The sequence below is a fragment of the Nothobranchius furzeri genome, chromosome 3 (genome assembly GCF_043380555.1).
Source record: "Nothobranchius furzeri strain GRZ-AD chromosome 3, NfurGRZ-RIMD1, whole genome shotgun sequence".
Classification (NCBI taxonomy): domain Eukaryota; kingdom Metazoa; phylum Chordata; class Actinopteri; order Cyprinodontiformes; family Nothobranchiidae; genus Nothobranchius; species Nothobranchius furzeri.
The window spans coordinates 64,971,612-64,985,382 of NC_091743.1; the positions used below are offsets into that span (position 1 = coordinate 64,971,612).

The window sequence follows — 13,771 nt, forward strand, 5'->3', positions numbered from 1 at the left end:
AGTGCGAAATGTCCGGTAAGGCACACACATGCACCGGATTTCTGCACAGACGTGTAACTGTTGACACATTAGCCAGCAACACATGTGACCGTGTCCAAATTCAGGGGCTGCGTCCTTCAAAGACCTGACCGTCCTACAGCTCTTTTCACCACGACAGATCGGTACAATGCCTGGATCACTGCAGACGCAGCACCGATCCGCCTATCAATCTCGTGCTCTAGCTTTCCCTCACTCATCAACAAAACCCTGAGATACTTAAACTCCTCCACTTGAGGCAAGACCCCATCCCAGGCCTGGAGAAGGCATTCTACCCTTCTCTGACTCTCAGATTTAGAGGATCTGATTCTAATCTCAGCTGCTTCAAACGGCTGCAATTCAACCACTCCAGCAAAATTCACAAACTTCACTTCCTAAAGAAAGAAATGTGTCTATTTGCAGTAGTTCAGCCACCACTCTTTAATTCTGTTACTTGCATGCCCTCAATGAAGGTGAAGAAAACTCAGTGAGCTATTTGTCACATGTGTAAGTGATTTAAAATGAAACCAGAGGTAGTATAAGAAGCTTCTTTAGATATTCGTACTACCAGCAAAGCTATTTCTGCAGCTGAGTCAAACCTTAAACACAATTGTATTTAAATTCTGCATTAATAGGAAAATGAATTTGCATGTTACTGCTAATTATAGTTCTTTGAGAAAAGACCAATTTGTATGAAATTGGAATCAACAAGCCAAAACTAAATTTGGAAATCTGGACTGGCCTGGAAAACTAATAGATTCATTTCTGAAAAACTGTTTTTTTTTCCCCGCCGTTCCATGTTAACAGCAACCAGAACTTAGGAGGATCTCTCCTGCAGCATCCTAAATGGGATGGTTTGAATACTGCACCTGTGAGTCCTTTTTAAATGCGTATTTTAAACACAGATAAACCGAGCCACATGGTGTTATCTGAAATAAACTCCATTTATTTTTGCTGTGAGATTTTTTCTTCACTTCCGTATGGTTGTGTTTAGTAATGGAAGTCATAAACAGTGTTATCATTTAATCCTGAACCGTGGAACCGACTTCCATCTGCTCGCCACTGCAAAGGGAAGAAATAAGCATGAACTATGAGGGGAATGATTCCCACATAGTGTATTATTTAGCAACATTTGAAATGAGGTTTCCTCTCTGTCTATAATATCTGATGCTGGAGGCATCAGCGGAAAACTGAACATGCATATAATAAATAATGAGATGATTCCCAGTCCAAATTGATTTATAAAACACTTTTAAATTAATACGTTCGTGCATTAAATTAGCTAATAAAATACTTTAAAATATTTGTTTAAACACCAATGAAAAGACAGGTAAAACCATTATTAAGATGTAAAGATAAAATGATTTAAAACAACATAAATCATTGTATTTTAATACGAAACACAGCTGAGTGAGTGCAGAACTGGAGTCTTGTGTGCCATTTAGTTCTGAAGCAGTCGGAGACGAGAGCGGGAGGCCTGACTGACTCCAGCTTGAAAAGCAATATGGGTAGTTATGAATGCATGACTGAATTTTCTTGAGGTCTTATCTCAACATGATTGGCTAACGTTGACCAATCTGTGTCGAGTGGAAGTAGCTTTTCTGTGGGAGAGAGCTCATTTCATGCTAGAGGAACAATGAAATCATGTTTAACCAAAATTGCACAATAAATGTCCAGTTTTATTATCTTTGTAGCATTTCCTCTACTGGCGCCTCTCTTCTTTTTTCTCCATCAACTAGCACCACTCAAAGCTTTGATTAGACTTTTTGTTGCTGTGGTGACCCAACAGTTTGGTCATTTCAGTATCCTGATTGTAGGCTACTGTAATTTGCTGAAGTGGTGCTCTAAAGTGTAGAAAAGTCCCCTTACTTTTCTCTCTCTACTGTACTTGCTGATTTTTTCCCCCCATAATACATCCTTATATTTTACAACTGTTTCAAAATCCTCTTGAATACAACTTGTGCTGGCTTGGTCTTAAACATTGGAACATTGTAAAGGTAATGAAGACTCGGACTGTCTGAACCATTAAAATGAAAGAACAGCTCATGTGGAAAGGTGAGAAGAAAAAGAAAACACATTTGAGGAGCATCACAAAGCCCTCTGTCAGGAGAAGTTTTGCCGACTATGACATAGTCTACTTTTTAGGAGGGACTGTTTAGAAAGTGGCTCCCATGTCTAAATCCCTCTGATCGATCCCTCCTGCCTCACAGAGGATGGGAATCAATACCCAGAGAAATCCAGCGAGCCATGTTGCAGACCTTGATTTTTCCATTTCACCACATGGCCAGCACCCATGAAATGTCATTTTAAAGGTTAAACCTGCTTATTCATGGTTGTTTTCTTCAAAAAAGAATCATGAAAAAGAAGTAACTATGAACTGAAGTGGGTTTAATCTGCTTTGTTTTTATTTGACTGATTTAAATAAAGATACTGATATTTTTCCATACATTTTTAGATATTGGTTTGTTTATCACCATTTTTCCTAAGCCAGTTTTGCAGTTATTTCATTGTGTTTGTGCCAGCAATGGATTGTGGGTAATAGCCTTCACCCAAGTCCGCATTGATGTGGATCTAGGGCGCAAAAGGGGTGTGATAAACTTACGCACTTGAGAATTGGGACACATGGTCGGGATCGCGCAATTGAAGGGCGCAAGTGTGGAAGTGCGAGTATTGGGCAGAGGCGGAGCTGGCCTAAATGGCGCCCTGTGCGAGATCCCCCTGTGACCCCCCCCCCCCCCCCCCCCCCCACACACACACACACACACCAGAAAAAACATTACACCTACAACTTTGTTTCAAATTGCGTGGAGTGTATATATAACAACTTTTGCTAACTGAATACAACATCCAGCTCCTGGCCACCTTCTCACCACTTGTCAAAGTTCTACTGAAATAGTGATGATGACAACATCTGCCATCGCCTTGATTCCTGGGAAATATGAAAGTAGTTGGCACCTTAGTAGGTCCTCTTCAAACTAGCTCTGTGCGTATGCTGTCGGTAATTGGTGATGACCACTTGGCTGGGTCTGAAGAAAGCTCATTTCCAGATTCCAAAAAGAAAGTATGGTCCTACCAGCTCGCCACTTCAATATGAAGAAGATCAGTTCAACATGGGGAAAAAACCTGACCTGTAGGCCTGAGAAACGTTCATTAGCACATCAAGTTCGATTCAGTTTACCGGTAAACATATCACGAATGTACAACAGGTCAATTATTAATCATCTTGGCTACGCAGCTCAATTTATACATTCCAGTAGCGTTTGCTACAAACAAATACAAATACAACAATAAAGGAAAACAACTGTCTGACAGACAGCATAGCCGAATTCAAGGCAACACATAATAATAATTCGATTGCTCTTGGTTTCAAGTTAAGCCCATTAAAGTGCTTAAGTAAATAAAAGTGTTTCGAACCGGAGTTCTGCTCGGGGTGGGAACTCCGCCGAACAAGGTCATTTTTATAGCGAAAACGATCGACTGGTCACTGACAAGTAAAAGGGTGTTATTGGTAGATGTTAAGAACACTTACCGCTGAGGTAAAATGAGAGTATAAATGAATTGAGGGGAGAAAAACGCTTTGTTTTCCAACGCCGTTCTAAAGCAACAAGCTTACAGCCACAGCAGGAGTCGAGCCCGGAAGTATTCCCCCACAGCCAGCTTTCATGGTTGCCGCGACGTGGAAGGAGCCAATCAGGAGAGGGACCTCACATCAGCTGACGTGGGTCATGTGACAGGGAGTAGTTGATATGGGTTACACTTTGTTGTGGTTTTATTACAGAAATATTATTATTATCATCACTATTATTATTAAGAACATGCGATTTCTATGTTTTGTTTATGTATTGGTTGATGCTAAAAAAAAATTTTTTTAGAAAAAAAAAAAAGGAAATTAAATGCCGCCCCCTGCAGACTGCCGCCCTGTTCGGCCGCACATGTTGCACATATCAAGCTCCGCCCCTGGTATTGGGATTGGGCCCATGTCTCTCGGCTGGCCAGAGAATGCCTTAGGATCCCCCCGAAGGAGCTGGCCCAAGTGGATGGGGAGAGGGATGTCTGGACCTCCCTGCTTAAGCCTGAGTCATGCTTCTGCGTCAGCTCCACAAGGGACAGACAAGCACCGATTGACGGAAGTGTTTTGCTCTCATACTTCCCCGTTTGCTGAAGGGGTGTTGCAAAGCAATTCTCCACCAGGACAACAGAGGGCGTTGCGTAGGTAGCAGTACAGTGACATCTTACTATTTCCTTGGAAATCACTTCCGCGGTCTGAAAAATGGCAAGCAACACGAGAAAGAAGTTTGATCGAGTTGGGACTGTGTGATCTAGACAAAGAATTGCTTATCTTGCTAAAATACCAGCGAGAGCATAAAAGGAGACAGCGGCGTTGGTGGGATGTCCGTCCGCTAAACAGGTCTAGGCAGACAACAGGCGAATGTCGTCATGACGGAAGTGATCTCAGGTTTCTGGACTGACCAGTCACAAGCATGCGTTCTCTGTCTCGTTCGACAGATGTTAAGAAAAGTGGGTTCGACTCCGTACGTACTTGTGTGCCTGCCGGGGGGCCTACGCAAGGATGGATAATGGTGTTGCGTGTCTCCGCACTGACACAGACGCAGAAGCATGACTGAGGCTTTAGGCTGCTGCCCCTGTGACCTGACCCCGGATTAGCAAAGGAAAATGGATGGATGGAGAAAACATTTGTGTTGCAAAGCAAGCAGAGGCAGTGGCAGAGTCATGTTGCTGTTACCAGAGGCGAGATGTCAGATTTTCATGAATATTAAAGGGTAAGACTCTTGCCTGCAGGCGTGGCTTTCAGCTACTTCCAGAAGGGGAGGGGGCGTCGGGGCGGGAGTTATAGCTGTTTGCCCAATTTGGAAATCTCATCCTCTCACACTATGTACCCCAGCTTTAATGCTGTAATGTCCGTGCAAAGACAGCAACTTGATAAAACAAAATTTTAGAGTTTTTTTTTAATAATCTAGGGCATCTATAACAGTAATATTCAATGTTTCATCAAATATTTTCCAGTAGGTTTATTGGATGCATCAGATGGATCTAGGAACACATGTTTGAATGTTAGACAGTTAGGGTATTTGACAATATTTTCAAACCTTTCAAAGAGCTAGCACGCAGTCAGCTGTTGCTTTATCTAGTCCTGTTTAAAAGATTTAGGAGAAATCAGCAGCTATAGGTTGTTTTGTTGCTTGGTCGCATGGGGCCAAAGGTCGTTTCTGTTCAGGTTGGAGGTATTTTTTTTGCTTTGTGTCCCTGTTGTCCTTGGTAGCTGTCTGCAGATTAAAAATTCAAATCACTTTGAAGGACAGAAAAGCATCTGATAGAAATGATTGCGAGGTTGAAAATTACAGGTTTCCTTTGGCCGGCACTGATTGTTGATTGGGCACTTGGTCGGTCTGTAGAAAGGGTGGGTGGTAACTTTTCAGGACTCTAAAATGGCTGCAAAAATTCTCTGTGAAAGGAAAGCGAAGTGAAACCTGCAAGCGTGTTGCTTTGATAAAGAGCCACATGTGATGAGATGTGGAGGTCCAGCCATAACTGGACGTGATTGCTCACTGCGGCTTCAAATGTAAACATTTGGAGCAAGATAATGACTACATTTGCTCTCTCACTCCTTCAGGATTTTACTGATAGTGGTTATGTTGCCATGGTGCGTTTATCTTGTGTTTTTATTTGGTGTTACAGCACCCTTTCCCTTTCTCTCCTGTAATGATCAGATTGGTGGCTTGTTTGGGAGATACTGGCACGCATGCGTCATGGCGGATGGGCTTCTTATCCTCCACTGTGTCCATGCAGGGTGAAGATGCTATCAGCACTAAAACCTGCTTCTCCATGGAGCCCTGTCAGCCAACAATGGAAAACAGCATTACCCAGAGTGCAGCAGGACAAAGCCGCCTTCTCCTATCTCAGGATGGGAATATTCACAGGCTGATTTAACTGTGTTTACCAAGGGAAAGTGTCAGGCTCTGAAAGGAAGAGACAGCCCAGCAGAGATAGAGAAGAAAAAGCAAATAAAAGAGGAGGAGGAGGGTGACAGAGAGGAAATAATAAGACCTGCTACATGTTTACAAAGACAGAAAGTACAAAGAGTTAAAGAGAAGCATTTGCTGATTGATGGGTAAAATTGAGGGCAAGAGATGTAACAGCATTTTTGAAATGATGCATTCAGTTTCACTTTATGCTGACCTTGTTTTTTTTTCTATTGTTTTGGTGCTCATCTTGATCAGTTCGAAGGAGATGGGGACATGGAGACTTTGCTGAATTTATTGAAGCTTTAATCTGGGGCACATTTTTTTATTGGCATAGAAATGGACATCGGCATGGAGCTATGCTTGGACTGCACGGTCTCGGCAGCTCCCTAATCGCTTAAGAGCCTGGAGATGCAAGGCATGCCAATGAGAAAGCAGAGAGAGAGAGGCAACCGTGCCCAAGGCCTCCGTCATGCATCCTTTTATCGGAGTTTCACTTCAGCTCAATAGCTGTTCTCGCTTCCCCTTTCCTCCAGGCCAGCAGTTGAATTTCCAGTAAGCTGGTTGACTCTCTTATTTACTTAACATTATAAGTAGGCATTTTGGCAACCTTTATTGTTTAGGACATCAGACATACTGAAGACTGGACTCCTCACATAAAATATTTGATTTGTATTTAAATAGATGTTACTGGTCATTGTGTTGCCTCTATAGGGCGCCTAAGTATCCTCCCTTTCCGGTCGGCTCATGAGTCCCCGGAAGAAGGAAAACATGAATGCAAATCAACGGGGCTAAAAGAGCTATTTTCTAATCCGCTGTGCCTTACGCCCTGAATCACACATATGTTGTACTTCAATTCAAATGAAAAGCAATGATGCGTGTTTCTACCATACCTGTTATGCACCTTGAGATGTATCAGCTTGTAAAAATTCATAATTCCTATGACTACATATCAGATGTCAGCACATTGCATAAATGATTCTATTCTATTCTATTCAAGTTTATTTATATAGCGCCAAATCACGACAAGCGTCGTCTCAAGGCACTTCACATAATAAACATTCCAATACAGTTCAGTTCATTAAGCCAATCAGAAAAAAGTTTCCTATATAAGGAACCCAGCAAATTGCATAGTCACTGACTAGTGTCAGTGACTTTACAGCAATCCTCATACTAAGCAAGCATGCAGCGACAGTGGAGAGGAAAACTCCCTTTTAACAGGAAGAAACCTCCAGAGAATCCTGGCTCAGTATAAGCAGCCATCCACCACGACTCACTGGGGATGGAGAAGACAGAGCAGACACACACACACACACACACACACACACACGCACGCACGCACGCACGCACGCACGCACGCACACACACACACACACACACACACACACACACACACACCAAGCAGTGTTTCTATGGTTACATTGTGATTTCTTAGAAAATATTCTATTTGGTGAGAGATAAACTTTATTGTATTTATCCTAGTGGATCTACAATTAAATGATGATGTCACCACAGAATCTCCTCTCCCCAGCGTAGATGCTACTTACCACATGGCGAGATTTATGTAGTTCTTTCCTCCTGGATGAAGGATTCAAAGTTCGCTAAACTTACAGCCATTTTTTCTCTGCTTTTCGGGTTCAATGTCATACATTTGGTGATGCGCATTTGTAGTCCTGGATGTATTTTCACACAAAACCTAAAGTAACTGTTGCCCTCGATAGAAAATGAGCATGTTCTTGGCATCAGAATGTGTCTGAAATTCACAAACATCATACGTGAAATCCATGACACGTAGCTAATGGATTAGACAGTTTCGATTTAGCTCCATTGACTTGCATTTATTTTTTTTGTTGTTCCAGGGACCCATGGTCTGGAAGTAGATGGGCGTGACTTAGATTCCCTTTAAGGCTGATGATTTGTAAATGGCAAATTGGCTGTTTTTATACAGTGCCTTCTAGAGTCCAGCAACTGCCCAAAGTGCTTTACAACACACCAGTCATTCAAACATTCACACACACACACACACACACACACACACACACACACACACACACACACACACACACACACACACACACACACACACACTGCAAAAAACTAAACTAAGATATCATTTAAATAAAGTCTCACTGTCTAGCTAACATCAAAAGGGAAATATAGCACATATGTATTTCATACACACATGCCATTTTTGTATTTCCGCTAAAATGTAATAAGCCTTCACCCATTATGAGATGTAAAAGGGCACAATCATAATGGCTGCTAAGCTTTCATGTCTTATTCACAGGTGACCTTTGCAATTCAAGATCAAAGTGGTTAAAGGGCTTATAGATCTCTGACATATTTTCATGTCTATGATTAATTTACCACTATTTAAAAATCATGAGTTCACCTTTTCACACAGGTACAACCCCCCGAGCCAAATAGACTAAAGGAAATGAGCTGAGCAAATTAGTTTTTGATGGCCGTTCGTGTGATTCCTTCCTCTGACATCTGTCCTTTCAGTGTGAATGCCCTTGTATTTTCTTTCTCCAAAGGAAATTGGATGTCATTCATTACACACACGCTCTATATGTAAATGGCAATGAATCTGTTTTAATGGTGGATTTTTGGAGAATCCTTCCAAATGATGCAACAAATATATTTTCTGCTGTAGCATTTGACTCCCAATAGTTGGCTCTTGGGGGTGTTGGAAGCAAAACAGAAATACCCCAAATAAATGGGTTTTTCTATTACCAATGTCGATATGCAGAGTTTATGGTTAGCCAATGGTAAATAAGGGCAGCCATTTTTGGGGGACGATTTCTCCACATTTTCTGTCATATTTGCATGTTACTTGGTCACCAATAATAACAGCTGATGATCAACATTTCTGAACTTGATTCAATTTTTGTTGAATTCTGTATTGATTTAGCACTCATAGTAGAAGCTAACCATTAGCATTACCAACTTCTCAACATGGCAGAGCCCCTTCAGCCTTGTGTTATTTGTGGAGATAAGACAACGTTGCAGATCAAACTTCTAGCTCTTGCGCTCACGATCGATTCAGTCATAGAGACCACTGAAAATGTTAATTAAACAAAGAAACTAACCAAGTATTAAATATAAAACTGTTAAATAAAATAAATATCGGTTGGCGATAGTATTTAAATAATTTAGGTGTTTTTCAGGAATATAAACTTACATTTAAAAACAATTGGCAGCAGGATGTGCCTGTGTTTTATTTGATTCTACTAAAAAGATTAGTCAACTTATGTCTAAAAAAATGGTAAATATCTGCCTGATATGTCTATTCCTTGTCTAAAGGACTGGCTGGCTCGAGCCAAGCTACCTTGGCAAATTAAAAAATAAACTATACCTCAATAAATGTAACACTTACTGAGCTACACATTTACGTGCATCAAAACATGCACTCTAAAGGCTAAAAGACAGCAAAATCTATTGTTATCATAAGATACTGGGCACTGATCATTTTTAATGTTTAACACCACTGCATGTTAACTCCATTATTACTCAACATATCTTAGTAAAAAACTCTGGCGTGAGGTTGACCTGTATTTCCTTGACTTTTTCCAGAAAACCCTCCCGAACTTGCACTGAAATCAGATGAGCTGTGCATGTGTCAGAGTGTGTGTGTTGGTGTGTGTTTACCTTATGGGCTGATGAGTATGGGTTAATGAAGAGCAGTAAATGAAATCCTTCATTGTGTTTCATATAATGGCAGCTTCCATTAGGGAAAGCGGTGCGAGGAATGATTGCCAGAGCGTCAGGGCCAGAGGGAGAGGTGCACTGCGAGTGTGTATGCGTTACAGTACGTTTGTGTGGACACCCCAGGGCACGGCGGAGGCACAGAGTGTCTTCTGTAATTATAAAATCATTAGCAGGTGTCCAGAGGAGATATGAATATGGCTGTAATCTGTCCTCTCCCATGACAGAGCGCTTGTCACACACTCAAATGTCAACCTGTCTCAACCAGCAAATTGAGAGAGCTCAAATTCAAAACATTTAGTCCCACTGACTGCACCTTCCCATAGCATAAATTGCTATGAGAACTGTTGCTGCCTTCTGCAAATCAATCACTTATTGGCTTAGATGTCTTCTGCACACAGATTAAAATCAAAGGCTCTGGTCTTTAAAGGCGATTATTAAGTTTACTCGTGCAACCACAAGTGAGAGATGACTTTTGAATCCTACGCAAGACAACAACAAAATCAAAGGGAAGAAGCTGTTGTAGCAATGATGATAAGACAAAGTCGTATTGTAATCTAGAACAGAGGGGTGGTTTCCATGGCAATGCTAGGCATCTAGCCTACACCCCTGCTTCTGCTGAAATCTGAAATTGGCAAGAGGATGCTGGTGTTGAGGATGGAGAGATGGAGGAAAGATGGAGATAAGACCTAGCAGGGAGGAGGAGTGATGGAGCAAAAAACGAAAGGAGAGGGAACGGTGCGAGATAAGGATGAGGAGGTGAGGAGGGGCGAGGAGATGAGCAGGGAAGATGAATGTGGGGGAGGGGCCGTAGATCATCACCTGACCTCGGTGTCTGTCTCCATTTTGGAATTTGTTGGTCCACTCAGGATCATAGATTTAATTTACTGATAGCAGTTTGTGTCAGTGGGAAGTTTTAGGTGCATCTGTTGTGGGTTTATTCAGTGTTGTGCTCGTGCACATTAAATATAATTGACTGGGTGTGTATTTCAAGACATATTCAGAATATGTGTGAGTTTTTTTAGATGTAAAATGTAATGTGTGTGTGTGTGTGTGTGTGTGTGTGTGTGTGTGTGTGTGTGTGTGTCATAACTGTGCACATTGGGCCATAATTGATACTCAGAGCAACCCATAGCATTTAACTGATGCATGCAACAGCCAGTTTTCTCTGCCGGGTCATTTTGGACCTGTAACAACACAGATGTAACTTATTTCTTTAGAGACCTTTAGAATTTACTAAAATTGTGAAAATTGATTTTGCTGCATTTAAATGGGTGTGTCTGAGGATTAGATGACGCCTCGCTCCAGGACAAAAAGAAAGTGTACTTTTTACACAGTTAAACTTGAAAACGGGTCCATTTTGGCCCTAACACAACAGAAGGGCTAAGCACATGGATCCATCTCTGCGGTGTGGGTCTGTGTATGGTCACACTACCAACGTATTGGTTTTAATCCAGGATCACCAACATGTTTTGGGCCATCAGCACTTTTCTAGTCACACTGCAGAGATGTCATACTCTGCACCTCCAGCTAAGTTAGAGTAGGCAAGGCTCTGTTAGTATATGCAGCAATTTATTGACTAGGACAGGTTTATCCATTTGTTTGAGACTGTTACTGAAACAATTAGACTTTCCAAATTATTGACCATGCAAATGGCTTGTAAGCTTGGTTGTTACCAATTAATTTTAAATGATAAACATTTAGCATACTCACTAATGTTAAGGAGTGTTTGGTCATGTCTATGTTAGTGTTTTTGAACCATGATCATGTTCCATTTGAAGCAGCATAAACATCTATACTGTCATGTGAAAACATTTAACTAATTCACTCTGTTGGAAAAAAAAAATGTATTACTTACAAGTCCAGTAGCAACAAAGCCAGGTCACCATCAGCCCGTGATTTCATAGCCTCCTTTAGCTTCCTTAAATAGGTGCAGGCCAATCATCTCTCAGGTTTAGCTCTTTGCTTTACCTCCAAAGACATTACTCTCTGACTTTTATTCCAGGCTCCACAATGCCAAAAAAATTAAAATAAAATCAAACTTTCTTTTTCTTCAACTTGTGTTTTATTTATTGACGGTTGGTGAACAGAAAAAGCCAACCGCTAGCCCTTAAATTAGCTACTGTCACAGAAAATAGCTAACAACTGTTAAGCAGGTAAAGAGCGCCCCCTTGGGCACCTGCCCGCTCCACAAGATGTGCTGTTTCTGGTCAGCAGAGGGCTGCAGAGTGGTGTCCCATGTGCTTTAATATAAAAATAGGCCCACTTGACAACTTTATATCATAATATAATATAAAAGTTACTTTTTTATTTTCAAAAGATATTTAAGATTGGTGTCCATTTCCCAGATGCTTTCTTTGATAGACCTTTATATTTTATGATTGCAGCAATGAAACAAGTACTGAAAGTATGGCATACGCTTTAAGGGTTTTCTTGCTATTGTATTTATTTATTTATTTATTTATATAGTAGGTATTTCATTACCTAAAGTTAGTATTAGTGCGGTGGTCAAGTGTAAAGTAGGACCCGATTGTGGATTTTCTCCTGTCTGTCTACATCTTTTTGTGTTATTTGCATTGAGAAAGATGCAGGAAGTGGTATCGAGAGTAAACTTCAGATCAGGCAAAACAATGCAGAAGCCTTCATTCATCCCATTCCTCTTCTCTCTCTCTCTCTCTCTGCAGAGGCATTGGGCTATTTTTAGTCTGTGCTGTTGTTGCTCTACTATTCCCTTCATCATCATGTCTGTCCTCCCTCCGAGTTAATTTGTTCACAACAACCCAACCTGAGTTTCCATCCTTGACCTCCAACTCATCCAACCCAACGCACCCCCTGATCGATCTGCTCTCATCCTGCCACTCTGCTCGTTTTCTCTCATTCTCAGCCGTTTTCGGAGAAAGGGGGTGCAGGTTAAGTTGAGGCTTTTATGCTCAAACCATTAAAGTTTTTTTTAAGGCTGACAGAGACTAAATATATCGTATGTGGTTCTTGAAGAGCTAAGAATATAAACTGTAAATCAAGATACAAATAGACTTAATAAAAATAACTAAGGAAAGATTTACTACAAAAACAGACTTGATATCTCTGTCAGCCGGCCTCCCTCACCAGACCGTGACCACAGCTCTCCCAGTGAGGATGAGGCGGTCACTGCGTCGCCCTTGAGAGTCCATCTCCAGCCGGCGTCCTCGTGATAATGAAGTGAGCCACGCGGATGCCGCTCGCTGCTCGTATCCTCTGCCTACCCTCACGCCTACCCGCGAGGGAGATAAGGACAGCGGTGAAACAAGAGCGTCTGGGAGGCTCGTGTCCTGAGTGTGTGGGTGGTTGAAGTGTAGAAGCCTGGAGGTGAGAGGCTGGATGTGAGACTTCAGCAGGTGCCTGGTAACTTAAGTGATTAAGAAGAATGTTTTAAGTGCAACACAGTGACATAAAATGTCATTCTTCGTTTTGTGTTTCTACCCTCTGGTGAGAGTTGGCTGATTAAACTCCCACAGAGATTTTGAGTTTCTTCACCTCAGACCATCTGAGCTCATAACACATCACCCCACAGATGGACAACAGCTTCCCACAGCACAAGAGAACTTCCTAACTTGTGTTCCAACATCTTACTAACACATCTCACCTTTGCAGCATCACACTACTCCTCCTGTGTTCTGTGATGCTGATTATATTCTCATGCTGAACAGTGTGATGGAATATAACCATGACTCTCTCTTGCTTACCACCACAGGTCGGGGGTCGATATAGGCACTGCTATATCTCCTCTCATCGCCTTTCTTCTCACTTTTCTTTTCTGCACAGGAGAATGCCATTTCATACTACGATTCCAAAGCGGATTCAGAATATGTGAGTACAGTACGGACTGCTCCCCTCTCCCATCCCCACCACCCCGTCTGCCTGCCTTAATCCCCGCCAGATCCTACCCGAACCATACACCCCTCCGACTGTTTCCTGCAAGCCCCTCCCCCTTTCCCTCGGCCTCTTCGATGTCGTTGCCCTCCCTCCTCGCGTCGCAGGAACCTGCGCTGTCTGTGTGCGTTAGGTGAGGTGGTGCTGCTGTATGGTGA

The 13,771-nt window shown here is 42.0% G+C and overlaps 1 protein-coding gene across 4 annotated transcripts in view; it reads left to right on the top strand.

The window, feature by feature from the left end:
- cacna2d2a (calcium channel, voltage-dependent, alpha 2/delta subunit 2a) overlaps positions 1 to 13,771 on the top strand; it is a 214,157-nt gene that overhangs the window by 105,360 nt on the left and 95,026 nt on the right. For 3 of the 4 annotated variants that reach the window (XM_070549925.1, XM_070549926.1, XM_054730345.2), the window contains exon 5: positions 13,506 to 13,550. The exons of the other annotated variant lie outside the window; for it this stretch is intronic. In XM_070549925.1, the coding sequence (XP_070406026.1) occupies positions 13,506 to 13,550 (45 nt within the window). The remainder of the gene's footprint in view (positions 1 to 13,505; positions 13,551 to 13,771) is intronic. 4 annotated transcript variants of the gene reach the window in all.